General features: G+C 36.1%; 2 protein-coding genes, 1 long non-coding RNA gene and 1 other non-coding gene across 5 annotated transcripts in view; 2 read left to right on the top strand and 2 right to left on the bottom strand.

Annotated features, from left to right (window-relative positions):
• thbs3a (thrombospondin 3a) overlaps window positions 1-7,152 on the top strand; it is a 33,135-nt gene extending 25,983 nt beyond the window's left edge. Inside the window, exons 19-23 of the mRNA NM_173225.2 lie at window positions 391-439; window positions 511-707; window positions 827-999; window positions 6,498-6,637; window positions 6,788-7,152. Coding sequence (NP_775332.2) covers window positions 391-439; window positions 511-707; window positions 827-999; window positions 6,498-6,637; window positions 6,788-6,849 — 621 coding nt within the window. The 3' untranslated portion in view covers window positions 6,850-7,152. The remainder of the gene's footprint in view (window positions 1-390; window positions 440-510; window positions 708-826; window positions 1,000-6,497; window positions 6,638-6,787) is intronic.
• On the bottom strand, window positions 6,710-9,752 carry LOC141378306 (uncharacterized). The gene is made up of 2 exons (XR_012392491.1): window positions 8,766-9,752; window positions 6,710-6,960 (listed from the first exon to the last, which is right to left on the bottom strand). It is a non-coding gene; the product is annotated as an uncharacterized lncRNA (long non-coding RNA).
• Window positions 8,880-8,961, bottom strand: mir92b (microRNA 92b). Its single transcript, NR_030047.1, has one exon. It is a non-coding gene; the product is annotated as a microRNA 92b (primary transcript).
• Window positions 9,753-12,859: 3,107 nt separating the features above from the next.
• hjv (hemojuvelin BMP co-receptor) lies at window positions 12,860-23,591 on the top strand. Of its 2 annotated transcripts, none has more exons than NM_001045281.1 (5): window positions 12,860-12,924; window positions 14,904-14,961; window positions 16,970-17,146; window positions 19,034-19,545; window positions 22,691-23,591. In NM_001045281.1, exons 3-5 carry the CDS (start codon window positions 17,044-17,046, stop codon window positions 23,306-23,308), a joined length of 1,233 nt encoding a protein of 410 aa, NP_001038746.1. In that variant the 5' UTR covers window positions 12,860-12,924; window positions 14,904-14,961; window positions 16,970-17,043; the 3' UTR covers window positions 23,309-23,591. The 2 variants fall into 2 exon arrangements, 1 of the variants encoding a protein (NP_001038746.1); XR_012391342.1 differs by lacking the exon at window positions 22,691-23,591 and adding an exon at window positions 20,037-20,310 and having other exon boundaries at window positions 12,869-12,924; window positions 19,034-19,987.
• The last annotated feature ends 313 nt before the right edge of the window (window positions 23,592-23,904 follow it).

Below are 23,904 nucleotides of genomic sequence, written 5' to 3'. Positions count from 1 at the left end.
TAATAACTTGTGTATAGACAATAGGAAGCTGTAATTAAACTGTCTTAAAATGCAATGTAATCTTTCACTTTGCTTTTCAGCAGATACGTATTTAACTTTGTAACTAATTACCAGTATTGGGTAAAGTTGCTTTTAAAATTAATATAATCTTGGATTCACTTCAAAAAAGTAACCAAATGTGTTACTTAGTTCCTTTTTAAATAAATTGTGTGTAATCAGTGTTGGAGAAAGTTACTTTTGAAAGTAATGCATTACAATATTGAGTTTGGAAGCACTCTAGGGTGAGTAAATAGTGAGTAAATTGTCAATTTGGGTGAACCATCCCTTTGAATGTGGTGTGTAATTGGCAATACTGTAGTGCTCATATTAACAGATGAATTTGGGTTTCAGGGAATGGAAATAGTTCAGACCATGAACAGTGACCCTGGACTGGCAGTGGGTGAGTCTGGATTCAGATTTGAGCTGCTGAACGCAGAGCATATGCTCAAAACATGATTCACCTCTCCGCAGGTTATACAGCGTTTAACGGCGTGGACTTTGAGGGAACATTTCACGTGAACACAGTGACCGACGATGACTATGCCGGCTTCATCTTCGGCTACCAGGATTCATCTAGTTTCTACGTGGTGATGTGGAAGCAGACCGAACAGACGTACTGGCAGTCCATCCCATTCAGAGCCATGGCTGAACCGGGCCTGCAGCTCAAGGTAAAAAAAAAAATACTGCTAAATTACATTCATTACAAACTTTCACTGAAATATATTGACTCGCTAATGATCATGTGACCTCTCTTGGAGTGGAATTTCAAGACGTTGTGTTTGTGTAGGCAGTGAAGTCTCGTACTGGTCCTGGTGAGTTTCTTCGTAACGCTCTGTGGCATGCTGGAGATACTGATGGAGAGGTGAAGCTGCTGTGGAAAGACCCACGAAACGTCGGCTGGCTGGATAAAACATCGTATCGGTGGCAGCTCAGCCATCGGCCTCAGGTCGGATACATCAGGTGAGACTTCCAGCGACAGATTAAACAATACTGTTTGGGGACAGATAGTTTTTAAATAATGAATACTTGATTTTTGCAAGGACACATCAACTGAATTAAACTGCTGTAAAAATGCATCAGAAAAAAAAACTATCACTTTGATCACCTGATCAAAACTACTAAATATTTTTATTAATTACAGGATTTTAAATATTTAATTGTCAAATTCAAGTAACTGTGGACTGGATTTGTTTACCTTTTATCACAGTTTTGGATATGTGATAAAAGATTAGTAACAACATTGGCTTTGATGCAATTTTATTTTTTGTGCAGCATAAGAGTTTCAGTTTTTTCTCCCTAAGTGACTGTTTTTGCCCCATTGTTTTTTTTTATTATAACCACGTTTTTTTTAATTGCAAAGCCATGATATCTTATAATGATGCATTATTATTGTTGGTGGTTTTCCCTGTTGGGAAGAGGTAAAATTTGTCATTTGTACTGATTATCAGTTAAATTAAAGTGTGTGTGTGTGTGTGTCTGTAAGAGTGTGAAAGGGTGAGAGCTTACCTTGATGTGTCGAAAGAAAATCCGAATATGCATCTCCGCTCTCAGAACTACATGAAGTAAAAAAACACAGACTGTAGTTATAATTAAATTCAGTGGTGCAAAAAACAGCCACCAACAGTAAATAAAGGAGTAAATTTTAGTTTTTTTTAGTTTTGTTTTGTTTTTTACCCATGGGTGCTCTTCCAGCCGCAACCCATCTCTGGGAAACATCCACACACACATTTACACACACACTCATACACTACGGACAATTTAGCCTTCCCAATTTACCTGTACCACATGTCCTTGGACTGTGGGGGAAACCGGAGCAACCGGAGGAAACCCACGCAAATGCAAGGAGAACATGCAAACTCCACACAGAAACGCCAACTGAGCCGAGGCTCGAACCAGTGACCCAGTGACCTTCTTGCTGTGAGGCGACAGCACTACCTATTGCTGTTGCTACCTAGTACTAACATTGTATCAAAGCCAATGTTGTTACTAATCTTTCATGTCCAAGACTGTGATAAAAGGTGAAAAAAATCCAGTCCACAATTACTTTTTATATTGAAAATACGTCATTGTGTGTGTGTGTGTGTGTGTGTGTGTGTGTGTGTGTGTGTGTGTGTGTTTTTCCCCACCAAATCATTGGCATCATTAATTAATTAAAGAGGCAATTAAAGAGTTAAAATCCTGCTATTTTCTAAGCAATTGAGTAATTAAAAAAAAGCTAATAATATAGCTAAAATGTTTTTTAAATTCAAAAAATTTAAAACTGCTTTTGTTTAAGCCGAAATAAAACAATTAAGACTTTCTCCAGAAGAAAAAGTATTATGAGACATACTGTGAACAGTTCCTTGCTCTGTTAAACATCATTTAGGAAATATTTGAAAAAGAGAAAACATTCACTGGAGGGCAAATAATTAACTATATACCGTTATATGAATACGAAATATTGTATTTTTCAAACTGTACTCTTTACATTTTTTTTATTAAATTAAAACACAAAACACCTCTAAAAAACTAGTTGCTAAAATAAGCTTTAGTATTTTTGTATGCCACATTCTGGTCACAAGAGGGCGCAGTATAAGACTCTGTCAGCTACAGCACTGCTGTGAGCTGCTGCTGGTTCTGGTAAACTGTAGGGATGCTGGTGCTGGTAGAAGGGTTTGACTAGTTCTTCAAATGTCTCCTCGTCGCCCCCTCCTCTCGCCCCTCACACCCCTGAGACTCCGCTGAGTGGTTGGGCCCCCGGGTCGCCCATTGTTGCGGTTGCCATGCCAATGAAATCCTTGGCAAGAATTTTCTTGGTGCCTGTTCATATGCAGATCCAACGGAAACTACTGTAGTGGACGAGCCGTTAAAGAAAGCGAGAAAACCGAGCGCAGAGGACAGTTCAACACACATTGTCTATGATTTCCTGTACTGGGTAAATTCTTGGCTTTGTGTTGTAAATCAAATGATTTTAATGGCCAAAGAAATAATGCAAAACTCTCAAAATGCTTTTTTAATCGTGTCATAACAGAAATTTGACTCATTTATTCATTATAAATAGAGACAATAGAGGTTTTCCATACTCCTGTCAAGTTATGATAGTTTAGTCTGTAGATTTAAATTACATTCGAGTCCACGATGTAAAAAAAAAAATAGAATTTTGCACCGAATACATTCAATATTCAGATTTTTAGGCAGGACATTTTATGAAATGCTTATTTAACATTTAAGAAAACTTGTAATATAAGAAAATTTGACATAACCTGAGGAAGCATGAGTCATTTTTACCATGTTCGCCTGCAGCCTCCTGCTTCTGATGAACTTCTGATGCTTCCAAACTTTTAGGAACACTTTAAAATACATTTTCAGAAAATCTAGTGAACATAAATGCCTACAGGAGAATGCAGAGATCAGTGTGTGTGTGTGTGTGTGTGTGTGTGTGTGTGTGTGTGTGTGTGTGTGTGTGTGTGTGTGTGTGTGTGTGTGTGCACGTGGATGAACATTTGTGTGAGACAATGTGTAGCTGAGGCTTTGTAAGGGCCCTTTCAAACACACACACATATAAACACACCTGCTTTGTATTCAGTGAGAGGAGTGAATAGAACGCTGGACTTCACTTCGCACACACACACACACACACACACACACACACACAAAGCTCGCTCATACATAATGCAGTTGAAGTCGGGCGGCTGCTAAATCAAATCAGATGTCATTTATTATCAGGTAATTAGAGAGTGAGCAGGTGGTATAAAACAGCTCTCCGCTTCATTCACAAGAAATATTCTAGAAAAAAAAGTTGGGTCAGTAATGCTGAAGAGAAATGATCAAATGCATCCAACATATGCCCAAAAAGTGTTTATTACTAAATATTATTTATACTGTACTGGAAAATGATAGTATATTGTATTGGTAAACACACAAACACGAAGATATATCAGTATATATGTGTATATATATATATATATATATATATATATATATATATATATATATATATATATATATATATATATATATATATATATATATATATATATAAGTGCTTCCTAGAGGTTTGGAATATACTTGCGATGGTAGCCAGATTGAGCACACCATTTACCCACATCATATAAATAGTTCACTATATGCGACAAACAAAACATAATTTTTAACAATTATTGTATTTATTATGACACTGTTATAAACTGTTTCTTTTTTAATGGATTAAAGTTTTTTTAAAAAGGCTGTTGAAATAAAATAAAGAAATCCACTATTTCTCTTACTGTTATGCTATTCAGGAGCCATGTAGACACACTGACAGGTCAAATCTGCTTCTCTCCCTTTCAAGTTCAAAGCAAACTTGAATGCCAAAGCATTTTAGATATGTATATAAAACAGCCTATGTAATGTTAACATCATCAAATAAGCAGCAAAAGATAAATAAATGAGAGGAAAAGGGGAATAAAACAGACAATATATATAAAAATGAGCATAATTACAAGATTAAAACGTGTAGATTTAAATAAGGCAAATGAGTTGAGACCAGTCATTTCATCCTCTCTGAGCATGTATTTTTTCTGAGTCGTTTGATTCAAGAATGAGTTAGTTACTGTTTCTCTTGCGGCTGTGCATGCCCAGTTAACTGCGAAGCCAAATGAAAGTAGGCTTAAGTAAAAAGGTAATGCGAAAATGCATTCAATTAACCACAGATTTAGAAAGCAAAGGACAAATCCCGGACATTTTAGGAGATTTAGAAACCCCAGCCAGACTAATTTTTTAAGTGCCACAAAGGAGCGTCTCGGTGTGTTTGCAGAACATGTTAGACTGTCTGTGAGAGTGTTGACGGTTCACGCGCGTACAGAACGAAACAGGTAAACGAGAGAGGTTTTTCCACTATTTAATCGATTTCGGATGTTTGGTCATATTGGGCGGATACAATATAATGTAAAAGAATGATAATAATAATAAAAAAATCATATATACTTGGACAGCCGATAATATCCCTATGTGGCATTGTATGTGTGTATAGTTGAAGTAGTATTATTTATTAGAAATTATATAATTTCTTTTCCTTTTTTAAATGTTTCTCAAATTATGTTCAACAGAGCAAGGAAATTTTCACAGTATGGCTGATAATGTTTTTCTTCTGGTAAAAGGCTTATTTGTTTTATTTTGCCTAGAATAAAAGCAGATTTTCATTTTTTTTTAAATATTTAAAGGTAGAAATTATAAGCCCCTTTAAGCTATATATTTTTCCGTAGTCTATATATATATATATATATATATATATATATATATATATATATATATATATATATATATATATATATATAATTTAAAATATGTTACATGTTTACATACATTTAATATACTGTAGTTTCTCATGTACATTATAATTTTGATAGTATAGAGAATTAATGATACAGATATTTTAAGGTAATATATACATTTAAAGTTTTATAAAAATGACATTTTCTATAATATTTTATAAATTTAGATTGTATTAAACAAAAATATTAAATTACATTTTTATGTTTAGTGTTTATCTATACAAGTTTCCATTTATACAATATCAATTCGATTTCGATTAAATTACCAATTTCTATAATTTATTATCGTAATTCATTAAATACATTTTCCATAACACTTTATACATGTAGAATGTGTTATAATTAATTATACTGTACATTATAACACTATATAAGTGTGTGTCTGTCTGTGTATGTATAAAATGGACTATTAAACTAATGTTAAAGAGGTGGTCCAGAGTGTATTTTTAAGGCTTGGTTGTGTTTACAGGGTGCAAAGCAATGTGCTCATGCTTCATTAGTAGAAAGTCATGTTGTTATTTTTTTTTTATGTATCCTACTTTGATTATATACAGCTGCTCACCTAACATGAAAAGGATATTTCCTAGTTGCTCCGAAGACCCGCCCTCTAGAGGCTCTGATTGGTCAGCTAACATAATGTTCTGTGATTGACAGATCAGCTCCACATCACCAAGCCGCATCTCTGTTAAAACATTACAGTGCTTCTGGACATGCTCCTTCACTGCGCAGGGTGTATGTATGTAACCTGAAGAGTTTATGACATCATTAACCCGGAAGTATTTTTTTTGTAGTCCCCAAAGTTTGTTCGCTGTAGGCTTTGCTAAGTGTAAAAGCCAATGTCTCCCTTTGCATTGAACTTTGACCGTCTTACATTTAGAGATGTTGTTTATGTTCATACAGCTACATTACACATCAACTAAAATATGATACCATAGTGGACCACCCCTTTAAATATTTTAATGTGTTAAATTAAAACATTATACAAGCATTACATTATTCTAATATTTAATATGCGTCTACACAGTATACATTTAATAAAATGCTAGATTTAAACTATTCACTATTCATATGTACTTCATATAAATAAAGAGAACTGTGTGTGTGTGTGTGTGTGTGTGTGTGTGTGTGTGTGTGTGTGTGTGTGTGTGTGTGTGTGTGTGCGCGCAGGGTGAAGCTGTATGAGGGCTCAGAGATGGTGGCAGACTCAGATGTGGTAATCGACACCTCTATGAGAGGAGGTCGTCTGGGCGTCTTCTGCTTCTCTCAGGAGAACATCATTTGGTCCAATCTGCGCTACCGCTGCAACGGTAACAAGTCATCCGATCTTTGCCAATTATAATAACAATCCCAGCCCCTCAAACACAACACTAAACCAAATCTCATATTCAGTTGTTTATTGACAAAAGAACAGCACTACGAGCATAAAACAACACACTGACAAACCAAATGTTTTCCAGATACCGTTCCAGAGGACTTCAGTTCACACCGTAAGCAGGTTCTGATGCACATAAAGGTGTGAAGAACTCCAGTCGCCCTCCGTCTCTCTACATTTCCTAAAACCAGTGTGGAGTCCGTCTGTGTGCGGGCCAAACAACCAGACTGACCAGCGTCTGTCAATCCATCGTGGAGACTGAATGAAAAGACAGAAAAGACTTTTATTTTACATATTTTGTGCATTTGAGTCATCGTGGAGCTGTATAATGTGTGAGTATAAGTGTGTGTGTGCGTGTGTGAGTGTGTGCGTGTGTGTTTGAAATACCATTAGTGTGTATGCATAAACAATATGTCTTGAAATAAAGGTATATGATGTATTTTCTACAACACAATGAATATGTGGTTCTATAATTTTATTAATCCATTACTAAAGCAGAAGTCAAGTTTATAAATATCAAGAATGGCATTGTCCGGTTCAGTATTACATTAATGATAAATTAAGTATTTGTATTAATTTAACATTAGCTGAAATAATATAAAATTATATACATACATACATACATACAGTTGAAGTCAGAATTATTAGCCCCCCTAAATTATTAGCCCCCTTGTTTATTTTTTTCTCTAATTTCTGTTTAACGGAGAGCAGATTCTTTCAACACATTTTAATAACTCATAATAGTTTTAATAACTCATTTCTAATAACTGATTTTTTATCTTTCCCATGATGACCGTAAATAATATTTTATTAAATATTTTTCAAGACACTTCTATACAGCTTATAGTGACATTTAAAGACTAAACTAGGTTAATTAGGTTCACTAGGCAAGTTAAGGTAATTAGGCAAGTTATTGTAAAATGATGGTTTCCTCTGTAGACTCTCAAAAAATACATATAGCATAAATGGACTAATAATTTTGAACTTAACATTAAAATTTGCTTTTATTCTAGCCGAAATAAAAGAAAATCAGACTTACTCCAGAAGAAAAAATATTATCAGACATACTGTGAAAATTTCCTTGCTCTCTAGAACATTATTTAGGAAATATTTTTAAAAGAAAACCAAATTTAAAAGGGGGCTAATAAAAATACTTATTTACTGTGAAAAGTTCTTTCTAAAGTTATGGCAACAGTTGTTTTAAGTAAAATGTTAAATGAATTTTGTTCTATATTTTTTAATTATAAATACAAACATGTAAATAACATTTTAGCAGCTTTTTTAGCTTCAGCATGTTTATTTTATAATAATATTGAATATATATATATATATATATATATATATATATATATATATATATATATATATATATATATATATATATATATATATATATATACTTGTTCTTTACTCATGAAGTGCAACATATATTATGCACAGTATGAGATGTTGGCATAAATAACCAAATAATATGAATATTTTCCATAATTCTGTAGCATACATTAGATCAGAGATAACCAAAGTTGGCCCATTGTAATCTTTGATTTGACCCGCCATCCTATCTGAAAAGAGAGTGAGAATGATGGAGAGGGTTGGGGAGAATGCTCTTCGTCATTTTTAATTTGAAGTAACACTTTTTTTTTTTTGTTTGTTTATTGTTTTATTGCTGATATGCAAATGTTTCGATTAAATGTTGTAGGTCAATCTGATTTTCTTTTAAATGTAAATTCTGTCACTTAACAGATAGCGGACTATGCAGAAAACATCGATGAGCAAGTCACAGCAAAAATGATTGTATCTCCATTCAGTTAAAAAAGAAATAATTTCTGTTTTTACTTTAATAAGTTCATTATATCATGGAAAAAAGCATATTAAGTTAAAATAAAGCAATGTTTGCTAGTTGTTTTTAAATATGATAAAATAAATTATGAACTCCCCCATGACAACTATATTTACGTTCAGCCCACAAGCCTCAAACAAGTTTGGTTTTTGACCCTTCATAAGAAAAAGTTTGAGTACCCCTACATTAGATGATTGTAGTGCACTTAGCACCACATACTCACAGTGTTGTGGATCAAACACCTCAAACACCTGCTGTGTGGCGCCGCCCTCGCGGTCGATATGTTCGGCGGTTGTTGTGGCGGGAGATTACAGCAGGGAGTCGCGTGTTCCTCGTGGTCAGGGAGGCCGGGACGAGTGCAATATTGGCGGGAGATTGAACAACACTGCACAACATCCCACACCTCCCTGCCCGTAGGATTACAAACACAAATGAAGACTTCAGTTCGCTAGAGCTTCAAAAATTAACACAAACATTTATTATGTAGACTTTAATGTATTCATAGGATTTTGTTTATCTCTAAAACTAAATGTCTTATAAAACTTCTGAATATAAGTGTTGAACTTCAAAAGTGTACTGTTACACATATAATCGTGTAAAACCTTCAAGATATTAACAAACTAACCTCATGACATTGCGTAACAAGTCTAATAGAGTGGTGCAATGTACATACATTAAGTTTTTTAACATTATGGAACGAGTTTAAAGTGAAGTTTGAGGAAGTTTTTTTGTAATTGTGGCATTAATAACATTATTATCATCGTGTTATTTTGATATGACAAGAAAATAACGACATCTTAGGGTATTTCCGTTATTTTTTGTTTGCTTTTCGGTTTAACGGTGAAATCGTTCCAAGTATTCTTGGCATTGGCGAATCACTGTCCTAGACGACCTGTTGCTTAGTAACGGGTAATCTGTTGACCAACGGAAAGTGCAGCACTCAAATCTGTAAGTTACCAAACAAATGGGTAACATGTGTCTGTGAAGAAAACAAAGTCGTCTAAGATAATTAGTCCCACTTCTTTAAGGATCCTCGACAAATAACAACAATAATCATGACACTAAAACCAAACAAGCGGTTTAACGCTCACCTGCAGTTTCTCGGCGCGCTTTCACGGTACTGGACGTCGCTGTGCGTGAAGTTTGTAGCTAAACTATTTTTGTATAGTCCGGTTTCATGCTTTTGGCGCGTCTGCAGCTCTCTGGTTCTGATTTTGCCCAAAATGTGAAGGGCACAAAAGGACCTGCGGCCCCGCAGCGCCCCGCCTCCATCCAGCCAACAAAGAGCCTGAAACTCACTGATGCATGCATGCATACTGCGGACAACAGAGCAGATCACACACACACACACACACACACACACACACACACACACACACACACACACACACACACACACACACACACGAATGATGCCAACCAACAGTGTACAAGTGTGCAGCATACACTGAACTACTTATTACAATTCATTTTATAATCTAAAACTTAAAAGTTTTAATAGCTGGTGTATTATTGACGCCTTTCGCTGTTTACTGTATTCTGAAGCGCAACTTTTGTGTTTTGTTTCGCTCAAACTCAATTTACTTGCGCACGTTCATTCCGTTCTGGTCAACAGCGCCACCTCGCGGTCTGAAATGCAAACTCGCAGTTTCGTTTGTATTTATTCAAACAGCACAGCAGCCAAACATTTAGTGTAAGTGCAAATAGAGCGACCTAATCAGAGGATGGGGACTTTTTCTGGCATCCCAGAGGCCAAAGATGGACAAGCAGATCCTCAAACACGCGTCTTTAACACCAAACATAGGAAAGAGACTGCAAAATAACACAAAAACTCTCTTCTGCTATGTGCAGACTTTACATTTGTTTTAAAACAGAGGTTTCTGCTTGGGGCTGCTTCCCATGATGTATTTAAAAAAAATTAGACACTAAAATATATGGCTGGGCTGATAAATTATATATTGAGTTGCTATAAAATTGATGTCGATAATGATGATATAAGCTATAGACATTGTTTTAGATTCTCAAATAAGACTACTTATACTCATTTGAGGGACTCCATCATGAAATTGAGCAAATTGAATGGCATAATCAGAGAAAAAAAGTTTTTCAGGCATTTTGGAGTCCGATGGACAGGCAGATCCTCAAACATGAGTCTTTAACACTAAACAGAGGAAAAACACTGCAATATAGCACAAACACACTCTTCTGCTATGCACAGACTTTACATTTGTACTAAAACAGCTGTTTCTGCTTGGGACTGCTTCCCATGATGTATTTTCACATTTTTAGACACTCAAATATTGCCTAATTATTCTTATTTGAGGGACTCTATCATAAAATTGAGCAAATAGAGCGACCCAATCAGAGAAAGAGAGTTTTTCTAGCATCCTGGAGGCCAAATATAGACAAGCAGATCCTCAAACGCACGTGTTTAACACCAAACAGAGGAAAAACACTACAATATAACACAAGTACTCTCTTCTGCTATGCGCAGACTTTACATTTAAAACAGTGGTTTCTGCTTGGGGCTGCTTCCCATGATGTATTTTCAATTTGTAGACACTCAAATATATGGCTGGGTCGATAAAGGATATATTGAGTTGTGATAAAAATTCATGTCGATAACTATAACATATCTATGGACATTTTTAGACACTCAAATAAGCCTAATTATCCTCATTTGAGGGACTCCATCATGAAATTGAGCAAACAGCATAATCAGAGAAAAAGAGTTGTTGTTTTTTTGGCATCCTGGAGGCCAAAGATGGACAAGCAGATCCTCAAACACACGCGTTTAACACCAAACAGAGGAAAAACACTGCAATATAACACAAATACACTCTTCTGCTATGCATAGACTTTACATTTGTACTAAAACAGCTGTTTCTGCTTGGGACTGCTTCCCCAATGTATTTAAAAAATTTAGACACTCAGATAAGCCTAATTATCTTCATTTGAGGGACTCTATATAAAATTGTTCGACCCAATCACAGAAAGAGTTTTTCTAGCATCCTGAAGGAGATGGACAAGCAGATCCTCAAACATGCTTCTTTAACACCAAATAGAGGAAAGACTTTGCAATATAACACAAATACTCTCATCTGCTATGCGCAGATTTTACATTTGTATTAAAACAGATGTTTCTGCTTGGGACTGCTTCCCATGATGTATTTAAAATTTTTAGACACTCAAATATTGCCTAATTATTGTCATTTACAGGACAACATCAGAAATTGTGTAACGAAATGCATCTTTTTTGTATAAATACCTGATTTATACTGTATTTTATAAATAGGTTTAAACAATTATTTGGGAACTATTTCCATTCTCTTTAGTTGCATAAATGTTTTCAACTCAAACTATTTTTTACACATTTCACATTCAGTTGAATGTATATTATTTCAGCACATTTAATTATTTAGCTAGTTTTTATGTAAAGTTTACAATTAATATTTTTGTAGTTATACATTTTATTTTAATACATTTTTACATGTTTTTAAATCCCGTTTTATTTTATTATTAGCCTATTAATATTATTTTTTATAGCTTTCCTTGTTACTTTTTTAACATTCATTCATTCATGCTTTTCAGCTTTGCCCTTTATTAATCCTTGGTCGCCACAGTAAAATGAACCGCCAATTTATCCAGCCTATGTTTACGCAGCGGATGCCCTTCCAGCTGCAACCCATAACTGGGAAAGTTTTTTAAAAGTTCAAACACAATAACTTAAACATTTGGTTCAACAAATATTTACACATTTTACAATAAAAGATACAATATACAAACAATACATTTAAAAATAAAATAATAATAGAAATAAATAAATACAGTAAGTATATAATAATAAAATATAATGGAAATAAATGCATATTAGCCTATTATTGTCATCGTTTTTACTAAAGTGTTTATCTAAATGTTTGAATATTTGAATAAAAAAAAATTATCTCATAATTTTAGAAATTAAGGACACTTGATAAAATCTTTACCTAAAGCAAAAATATTTAATAAAATGTGATTAAAATTCTGGATCACACTTCTACACCATTTACAACATTCTTTTGGGTAATTTATGTAACCTGTTGCTGCAATCAACAACTATGCGTAATGTAATTGAAACAAATCCAGTAATAAGAGCGTGTGCTGTGTCTAGGATAAACACGTGTGTGTTGACAAACAGCTCATAGAGAAAGAGAGAGAGAGACTAGAGCTGCTCTCCGTCAGCTGGCGCGCGCGTGTGGCAGGTGCGCACCGCGGGTGATTTACGCGTCTTCTCCTTCAGTGCGGGACGGTGACGCGGATCACACCGCACACGAGCGCGTCACTGTCAGAAGTGACGGGGAAAGATCTCAGCGGCGGTCTACAGGAGACAGTCCTCTGATTCTGTGAGTTCATATATTATATTTTACCTGCATTTATTGTCATTAATTAACAATTCAACTAATGTGAATGTAAGTGTGTTTGACCAAACATTTAATACTGCTCAAGAGCTACTATATTTGATCTTTAGACACTGTTTTGGAATTTTTGAATGTACTTTATTTTAATATCTGTTTATCAAATATATAGGTCATATATACCCTGAATTATGACTACTTAAATGTGTCAATTTAAAAAAAAAATACAGGATTATACAGGGAGTATTTTTTGGATATTTTTTAACATAAGACGTCACTTCAAATGTTGACTATACACTGAACAAAACGATGTCTGCAAACATTTTATGTGTTGAATTTAAACAAACTAATTAAATTTAGTAATGTTCAACTTAATATGTTTGTTTAAATTCAGCCCAAATAAATTGTTCATCATCTTTGAATCATACATAAGCAATGTTATTTTCTTACAGTAATTAAGTTCACCACTTTGGATTATTTTGTGATTTAAAAAGCTACCACACAAAGAATTTAAGATATTATTTGTTTAATATAATGTTATCTTCGTAATAGTTTACAATTTTTAAAACATTTTCCTTCTATAGTTAAACAGTAAACTGAATATATCTGAACATTAAAATTAAGCCTTGTAGCTCTTTATAGTTTACACATTGCTAACTAGGTCACACTTTACAATGAGTTTGATTAGTTAATGTATTTACTAACATGAACTAATTATGAACAATACTTGTACAGCCTTTATTAATCATAGTTCAACATTTAATCCATTATTAACATCCGTATTCATGCTTGTAAAGATTAGTTATTACACCATGAGTTAACATGAACTAACAATGAATGACTATTTTCATTAACTAACATGGATAAATACTGTAATACATGTTTTGTTCATTGTTTGTTCATGTTAGTAAATGCATTAGCTAATACAACCTTATTGTAAAGTTTTACTGCTAACTATTACTTAATATCATAGAACTAATATCATATAATGATATATATAATCATACAATGATTGCACCGCTATAAGAACCTACTTTGTCATAGTTGTCTACTCTCATAACGCACAGTTGAAATGACAGTCATGTCCAGCAGAAAGGCATTGATTTTCAATTCACTGGAATCTGTTTTCTGTGTGTGAGACTGAAAGAGCAGCAGCTGTGCAGTTGAGCATTCAGTGTCCTGAAATGTTTGGTAGCCCATGAGCATTTACACCCATTTGGAGTGGAAATGAGCTCTTGGTAAAAGTGCTTGCACACCAGCTTCTACCCGTTTCCACAGTTCGTTGAACGAGGGACTGATTCTGATTCCGTCCGGCTGAAATTAGCCTGCAGAAGGAAACAGAGAGCTGTCGAGTTTCTGCTGTGTGTCTCACACCTGCTACTGTGCTGCAGAGCTTTCAGACGCAGCTATTTCCACTAGGGCAGGTGCTGGAGGGGTAGGCCGGTGTGCTGGGTGTATATTTAGACCCCCTATTTCTGCCCTGCAACTCTCGTAACTTTGCCCCGCCAGCAGTCGTCCTAGCAGAAAAAATAATCAGCTGTCACTGTTGAGGAAAAAAACACTCTGAAGCGCATCCAAAAGAAACCAGATTTAAATGAGATTTCTGATATCTGTTTGTTGTGTTTAAACTGAAAGGATTCAGCTCTGCCTTTGACAGATTGCTGATATCAGAGTTGTTGGTCAAGTGCAAACACGCATATTGGATTGGAGTTTACTCTCGCGTTCCTCCAGTGTTTGCTCTTGAGGCTTTGTAAATAACACATCGGTGCAGAGAGTCCAAACTGCCAGCACTGACAGCATTGTGTGACCATTTTTTTCAGTCAGATTGTATTACCTGAAGCATTCTGATCGTATTGCCTTGGATATCAGCTAGTGTGAATTCATGGATGTTGGTGTTGTGTGATAACATGCACACAACTGTCCATAAAATTTGATCAGTTTATAATGTGCTGCTTTCTCTTTTAAAGGGTGTTCAACACGATCAGGACATTATCAGTCTCTTGATGACTCTCAGTAACTCTTAAGGTAAGGGAAAGTTTCTAAATGATCAGGTGTAATGCTGGTGTCCTGACATTTTATCCTACCCATCAGATTATCCTACTAAAACTGTATTTAAATGGTTCTGAGGTTGCGGTTAGGGATTGGGTAGGTTAGGGAGATATTACAGCTTCATGTCCCACTACTCCACATTAAAATGTACACTGGTAGCAAAGTCTGATGGGTAACATTACATCATCAAAATGTGCTAGCTACTTTTTGAATGGGAGGTAGGACAATCTGACAAGGACAAATCGACAGAACAGTTCTGACATGATCTGATGGAGAGTGTTGTTTTGAATCATAAATGGCATGGCACAAATGTTTTTTAACATTTTCCTCTTTATTTTTGTGAGTTATAGGTGTTTTTAGCGTATTTAAATTTTTATATTGCATTTTGGGACAGTAAAATGTCTGTAAATGAAACTTTTTTTTTGTGTTTTGTGATGCTTTATTTATTTATTTATTTATTTATTTATTTATTTAATCCTCTTGAGTTCCATTATGAGACCTTGATGTTTCCATTAGCTGTATTCTTGACTATATTCTTTATTGAATTGGCATTCTCTTCATTCTCGTCGACAAATTCATTGGTTTCTATTCATTTACAAAACTCTTATTGGGAAAACTCCACTATATTTACAGTCACTTCTTAACGATTAGAAAACATCTTGAAATCTGCACTCTAGTAGTTTTATTAACCTTCGTTTATCCAAGTTTGCACTTGATTTGGTCGCTACTCTTTTCAGCTCTCTGCTGCTGATGCTTGGACTCATCTGCAGCAGACTTTAAAGCTCAACACTTATTCCAGTATCATCCTTTAAAAGTTCAATTCAGTAATAGATCACTGTGCTTGGTGACGCAGTGGCGCAGTGGGTAGCACGTTCACCTCACAGCAAGAAGGTCGCTGGGTCGCTGGGTTGATCCTCGGCTCAGTTGGCATTTCTGTGTGGAGTTTGCATGTTCTCCCTGCGTTCGCGTGGGTTTCCCCCGGGTACTCCGGTTTCCCCCACAGTCCGAAGACATGCGGTTTAGGTGAATTGGGTAGGCTAAATTGTCCGTAGTGTATGAGTGTATGTATGGATGTTTCCCAAAAATGGGTTGTGGCTGGAAGGGCATCCGCTGCGTAAAAACTTGCTGGATAAGTTGGCAGTTCATTCCGCTGTGGCGACCCCAGATTAATAAAGAGACTAAACCGACAAGAAAATGAATAAATGAATCACTGTGCTTGTTTTTAGTTTTTCCTTGGTTTTATATGTTATTATCTGCATTTGTGAAATTGTTTTTGTATTGTGTTCCTGCTGCTTCGTATCTGCTTTATGTGTTGCCTCTTGGCCAGGTTGTCATTGTAAATGAGAACTGATTCTCATTTGACTTACCTGGTCAAATCGAGGTTATTATTCGCACTTGTTAAGTAATTAAAGTATATAGCTTTATTTTACATTCATAGGAAATCCAAATCACAGATGTTTCGGCACAAAACTCTCTCAGTGTGTGACACAATATTCTCACTCCACCCTCTTTTTGTTTTATGCAGCGGATGCTCTTTCCAGCCGCTGGGAAACATCCACACACAGTCATTCACACACACACGCTCATACACTAAGGACAATTTAGCCTATCCAATTCACCTGTACCGCATGTGTTTGGGCTGTGGGGGAAACGGGAGCACCCGGAGGAAACCCACGCGAACGCAGGGAGAACATGCAAACTCCACACTGAAACACTAACTGACCCAGCAGAGGCTTAAACCAGCGACCTTCTTGCTGTGAGGCGACAGCACTATCTATTGCGGTGCTGCGTCACCACAGTGTCTATTGCAACAGCCAAAAAATAAAGTCTAGCCAGGCATTACAGAGCATGCTTGGCAAAGACTTTATTTTGCTGTATGCATTTTCCTGATATGTTATAAATATTAAATAATAATTGTCTTTAATATTCCAAAAAAGAAGTGCTTTTTTTGTCCAGTTTTTAAGTGTTTTTGTTTCCTTTATAGTGTTCTTCAGTGGTCCGAGCTTCAGCAGCTGTGTGGACACCTGTGAGCAGGCCGTCCTGCCTGTGTCTGTATGGATGGGAATGGCAGCATCAGCTGGTGGTGGGAATCACTCACACACAACATGGAGACACATTGTGATCATTGTTTTAATGGTCCTGCTCTTTAGTGCTCCATCAGGTAAAAATTCAATTTTAGCCTTATAAAAATTAGTATGTGATGTCAATAGTGTGCTACAGCCTGGGTTACCAGGTTTTCTCAACAAAACTAGTCCAATAGGCAATCAAAACTAGCCCAAAGTATATTAAAGAACACTATTTGCATTCTACCATTTATTTTTTAAATCTAAAATTATATTAAAGTCTTGTCATCATTAAAAATCATCTTAACTTAAGATAACATCACGGAATACGTTTCATCCTCCCGAAACATTTTATCATTGTATCATAATTCATTTTATCTTTGTGAAAATAAACACTCACTGGCCACTTTATTAGGTACACCTTACTAGTACAGAGTTGGACCCCCTTTTTGCATTTGGAGCTGCCTTAATCCTCTGTGGCATAGATTCAACAAGGTACTGGAAATATTCCTCAGAGATTTTGGTCCATATTGACGTGATAACATCACACGGTTGCTGCAGATTTGTTGGCTGCACATTCATGATTGTTTTTTTTCTTTGTTTTACATTTATTTTTTTTTTAAATTCCTTTTGTTAGTTTTTTATTATTGTTTTTTTAATCTTATGTGTGTATATTTTTGTGTATATATACAGTTGAAGTCATAATTATTAGCCCCTTTTTGAATTTCTTTTTCTTTTTTTATATATTTCCCAAATTATTTTTAACAGAGCAGGGAATTTTTCACAGTATGTCTGATAATATTTTTTCTTCTGGAGAAAGATATATTTGTTTTATTTCGGCTAGAATAAAAGCAGATTTTCATTTTTTAAAAACTATTTTAACGTCAAAATTATTAGCCCCTTTAAGCTATGTATTTTTCTATAGTCTACAGAATAAACCATCATCATACAATAACTTGCCTAATTGCCCAAACCTGCTTAGTTAACCTAATTAAGCCTTTAAAAGTCACTTTAAGCTGTATAGAAGTGTCTTGAAAAGTATCTAGTAAAATATTGTGTTCTGTCAAAAATCAGTTATTAGAGATGAGTTATTTCAATTCAATTCAATTCAATTCAATTCAGCTTTATTTGTATAGCGCTTTTACAATGTAGATTGTGTCAAAGCAACTTCACATAAATGGTCATAGTAACTGGAAAAGTGTGGTTCAGGTTTTAGTTGTCAACTGTATATATACACAAAATATATATACACAATATATACACAGTTCAAGTGTATATATACACAAAAATAAACACACATAAGATTAAAAAAACAATAATAAAAAACTAACAAAAGGAATTTAAAAAAAAAATAAATGTAAAAAAAAAAACAAAGAAAAAAAACAATCATGGATGTGCAGCCAACAAATCTGCAGCAACCATGTGATGTTATCACATCAATATGGACCAAAATCTCTGAGGAATATTTCCAGTACCTTGTTAAATCTATGCCACAGAGGATTAAGGCAGCTCCAAATGCAAAAAGGGGGTCCAACTCTGTACTAGTAAGGTGTACCTAATAAAGTGGCCAGTGAGTGTTTATTTAACTAATATAATTATAAATGTATTGAACAAATCTTCTCCACGTTAAACAGAAACTGGGAAAAAATAAACGGGGGGCGAATAATTCTGACTTCAACTGTATGTGGTATTTAACTTATTATTTATTTACTTATTCAGTGTGTAATTATGTTTTCCTGATAATTTCTTGCTTGGTGAATTGTATCAGTGTGTATATATATCTATATGTATCAATATTATGTGTATTTTACTGTCTGACATAAGATGAACCTAATAAAGGGGGAAAAAGTGTCAAATTGTTAACAAAGCTAATGCACCATGCTAGTTTGTTAAAAAATGTAAAACCTTTCTCCTTTTGGAGTCTGACACATTAAGTGAAGTGTAAGCCATCGTTTTTCTAAAATAAAGCATGTGTTTTCCTGCAGTATGTGCGCAGTGTCGAATCTTGCGATGCAACTCAGACTTCGTGGCTGCGACTTTGGAGAGCGGTGTCATTGGAGGAGGCAATAAAGAGGGTGTAAATACGGGATACTGCAGCGCCCTGCGATCCTACGCCCTCTGCACCCAGCGGACGGCCCGAGCCTGCAGGGGAGACCTTGCGTATCACTCTGCTGTACAGGGCATCGAGGACCTGCTCATACAATACCGCTGCCCAAAAGCAGGCCCCACGGCTCAGCCTCAGCCTCGGCCCCTGCCCCAAGCCCCTCTCTCCGGGGATGGATGCTTCTACGAGAAGGGTTTTATACAGAGGGAGGGCCGGGCCCCAGAATATCTACACTGTGGGGTGTTTGGAGACCCGCATATCCGTACCTTCAACGAGGAGTTCCAGACGTGTGCAGTGCAGGGCGCCTGGCCTCTCATAGATAACCAGTATCTGTACATCCAGGCCACCAGCAGTCCCACCAGGGAGAGCTCTGACACCACCATACTCACAGAGGTCTGGAAAACAATCACATTCACATCTTTATTATTAGGGCTGCACGATATTGGGAAAATCAAACATTGCAATATTTTGTTATTCTGTAAAAAAAAAAAAGTCCCCCAAAGAATTAAAAGCCCCAATTGAATTGTTTATTTTTAAAATATTTCTCAAATGATGTTTAGCAGAGCAAGGAATTTTTTTACAGTATGTCTGATAATATTTTTTCTTCTGGAGAAAGTCTTGTTTTGTTTTATTTCGGCTAGAATAAAAGCAGTTTTTAATTTTTTAAACACCATTTTAAGGTCAACATTATTAGCCCCTTTAAGCTATATACATATTTAATAGTCTACAGAATAATCTATCATTATACAATAACTTGCCTAATTACCCTAACCTGCCTAGTTAACCTAATTAACCCAGTTAAGCCTTTAAATGTCACTTTAAGCTGTATAGAAGTGTCCTGAAAAATATCTAGTCAAATATTATTTACTGTCATCATGGCAAAGATAAAAAAAATCAGTAATTAGAAATGAGTTAAAACTATTATGATTAGAAACGTGTTGAAAATATCTCTCAGTTAAACAGAAATTGGGGGAAAAATAAACAGAGGGGCTAATAATTTAGGTGGCTAATAATTCTGACTTCAACTGTATATTGCCATATGACTATAATTTCACCAGATGACTTCAATATCTCTATTCAGGAAGAATTAATTATTTTACATTTAGATTCTGTAGGGTGGTGCATCTGAAAAACAAATTAAAGGGCACCTACACTTTCAGAAAAAAAAGGTACACGGTGGTACGTATAATGCTCCGTAAGGAACAGTTTTGTCGAAGTTGTACCTTATATGGTACAGAAAAGACCTTATACTGTTCTGTACCTTTTATGGTACAACTGAAATGAGGGTACACAATTGTTCTCATAAAAAAGTACAGAAGTGTTGAACAACTTCTTTATTACAATATCTATGAAAATAATTATTACTGGAAAGGCAAAGTGATTTATGAATAATTTCCATATTAATACATGAATCATCATTTAAAAGCATATGTTTAAAGAAAAATTCTATTTATTGTTTATATTTATTAAGTTCTATAATACAAAACAACTGGTAAAACATAACTATAAATATTGTAAACTAAACATTTAAGGCTTTTTAAATAAATGTTTGGTAAGCATTTTCTAATAAATAGGGGCGAAGCAGTGGCGCAGTAGGTAGTGCTGTCACTTCACATGCAGCAAGAAGGCCGCTGGTCCGAACCTCGGCTCAGTTGGCATTGCTGTGAGGAGTTTGCATGTTCTCCCTGCATTCGCATGGGTTTCCTCCGGGTGCTCCAGTTTCCCCCACAGTCCAAAGACATGCTGCAGGTGAATTGGGTAGGCTAAATCGTCCGTAGTGTATGAGGGTGACAGGCCCAGACGACAGGCCGGCCGGAATGTGTAAAAAAAAAGTCATTAATATATGGACAAGTCTAAATGGAGGACTTGTTCCAAAGAGCCGACCTCGCAACCATACAGGACTAAGGCCAAAGAACAAGCAGCATTTTCTAATAAATACATTTTCATTATTGATATCTGCACCTTTTGACGTTTGCTTTCCACTACACACGTGAGCTGGCAACAGTCCTGCATATGTAAAGTGTTCATGCAGACATTTTAGTATTGTAAAAGTAATCAAACTTTCCCAGAGATGGGTTGCGGCTGGAAGGGCATCCGCTGCGTAAAAACTTGCTGGACAAGTTGACGGTTCATTCCGCTGTGGTGACCCCGGATTAATAAAGGGACTAAGCCGACAAGAAAATGAATGAATGAATGAATGAAATGTAATCAAACATTGTGCATATGTCATTACAATACTTTTGCATAATTCTATTTCTATTTTACAAATGATTTTGAAAAAGGTGCATTTACACAAAAATAATCTTTAAAAAAACATTGTTTATTAATGTATTTCAGGTTTTATATTTACTGTAAATAAATTGACACATTTTGGATAGAACAAAATGCCTTTAAATTGCTCTTGAAGGAACAGATTTGACACTGTTAAGGTAAAAAGTGTCTTGTCACTGTAGTGGTACCTTCATGGATTAGATTTGTACCTTTGAGGGTACAATATTGTATCTGCAGGTTTTAGAAACCAAAGATACATTTGGTTTCCCATGGTACAGATCATGTCATTAAAGGTACTAACTGCAATGGTACAAACTAGTTTCTTTGTCTTAAGGTACAATAAAAAGGTACTACCACAGTGACAAGGGTTTGTAACTTCTTTGGTACAACACTGTACCATTTTTTCTGAGAGTGTACAGTGTTTGTGGGTGGGGCTGGGGGTTTCAATTTTCCCGGTTCTGCACATGCAACAAATGGGCGGGGCTTGAGTTTTGTATTGACGTCACGCTGACACGACTAAAGACTCGTTACCCTTACGATTCATTTAAACCACTTTGTGTCGAGTCTTTTATAGATGAAACAACAGTTTTAAAGATGGTGCACTTTCAGATTTAAGCCCTTGCTGGATATTTGACTTCACTTTGAGCTGTGTTCCACACTGCATGGAAGCTCGTTTTTCAAAAACCCAGAGGCTTTTTCTGTCAGAGGTGTCCAGATTTTCAGCTAAACTCCTTCAACGTAAACCTTTTTATTCATTCATTCATTCATTTTCTTTTTGGCCTAGTCCCTTTACTTATCAGGGGTTACCACAGCGGAATGAACCGCCAACTTATCCAGCATATGTTTTACGCAGCCACAAGCCAACTCTGGGAAACACCCATACACTCTCATTCACACACATACACTACTGCGAATTTAGCTTTTTTATGAACATTTTCATTTCAATATAAAACTTTTTATTGTAATATAAAAGCTCCAGCTCTTCTTTTATCTACTCTATCTCCAAGTCTGCTCTGTAATTTCTCTCCTTCTAAGAGCCTGTCCAGCTGAGAGGAAGGAAGCTATAACACATTTGTCTTCTTTCACCGCTGTTTCAAACACTAAGCGTACTCCACAGCCTGGCATCTGATGATGAATCGCTATGAATAATTGATAAGCCCCGCATAATGGGGATGTGTGTGTGTGTGTGTGTGTGTGTGTGTGTGTGTGTGTGTGTGTGCGGGTTTTGAATCAGCTGACAGTTCTCTGGCCTCTGTTTCCTCCTCAGGTCACGGTGATCTTCCAGAACTGGCGTGAGTGCGCTGAACAGCAGGTTTATCAAGCAAAACTGGGCAACGTTCCTCCAGCGTTTGCGGACGGCTCTGTGACTGGCGGGGACCGCAGAGGGCATCAGAGTCTGCGTATTCACTCACAAGACCCAGGCCGGCATGCTGAAATCTGGGCTACTCATATTGGGACCATGATAATAGTGCGGCAGGTTGGCCAGTCGCTGAGCCTGTCCGTCCGCTCTCCTCGTGCCATCGTGGAGTCCTATACGCCGGAACAGGACCTGCAGTTGTGTGTGTGGGGGTGTCCCATTTCACAACGTTTAGAGATGCTGCATGCACATCCATTCGACCCCGCATACACACACTGTTCCTCGCTGTTTCCGGGGAGAGATGTGTATTTCCAGGCCTGCCTGTTTGATGTGCAGGTGACCGGGGATGTGAACTCCAGCGCTTCAGCTGTGGCTGCGTTAGAGGACGCTCGAGCCATGATTTCTGACCCCGCGAGTGTTCATTTGGTGACTGGTGGGACGGGTAATAACTCCCCGTCATTGCTGGTGGTTCTAGGTTTCAGTTTCCTTACAGAGACCCTCAGACACAGTTTTTTGGGGTCAGCGTGACATCGTGAACACTACACTAAAGCAATATTTAAGGATATTTATACTGGTGTTCATTGTTTACATCTCAGTGGTTTTGGATGGTGGTGTTTTGTAAAGGCTGTCTGGAACGGCCTTTATGTGATGATTTTGTGTGCGCGCGTGTGTGTTTCAGTGCTCTTGAAGTGTGTATGTACTACACATTTTTGGGAACACTTTTTTTAACTAATGTTAATATTTTCTCAAAGAATGATGAAATTTGTTCAGGAGTGTATTTATAATAAAGAAAAAAAATACAAACAAAAAATAAAACTAAATCAGAGATTAATTTTCATGTGAAGACAAACATAGAATTAATGATCATCAGGGTAATTTTGGTTTTAATTTTGGTTTTAAAAGTGCACATATTTTACCAATAGTGTCTCCAAAATGTGTCTGTAAAGTTTCAGCTCAAAATACCCATCAGATTATTTAACGTAGCCTCCAGAGTCCGCCTAATTTGGTGTTGTATGTTGCTTTAAATGCAAATGAGCTGCTTCTCCCCGCCCACCGTGCCCACTTGCGTGTCTGCTTCTCATCATGTGTTATGTCAGATAAACAGCAGTCAGTGACAGAGGCCC

Source organism: Danio rerio, chromosome 16 (assembly GCF_049306965.1).
Source record: "Danio rerio strain Tuebingen ecotype United States chromosome 16, GRCz12tu, whole genome shotgun sequence".
NCBI lineage: Eukaryota > Metazoa > Chordata > Actinopteri > Cypriniformes > Danionidae > Danio > Danio rerio.
The sequence above is the reverse complement of the archived record's forward strand: the minus strand, read 5'-3'. Positions and strand labels throughout refer to the sequence as shown.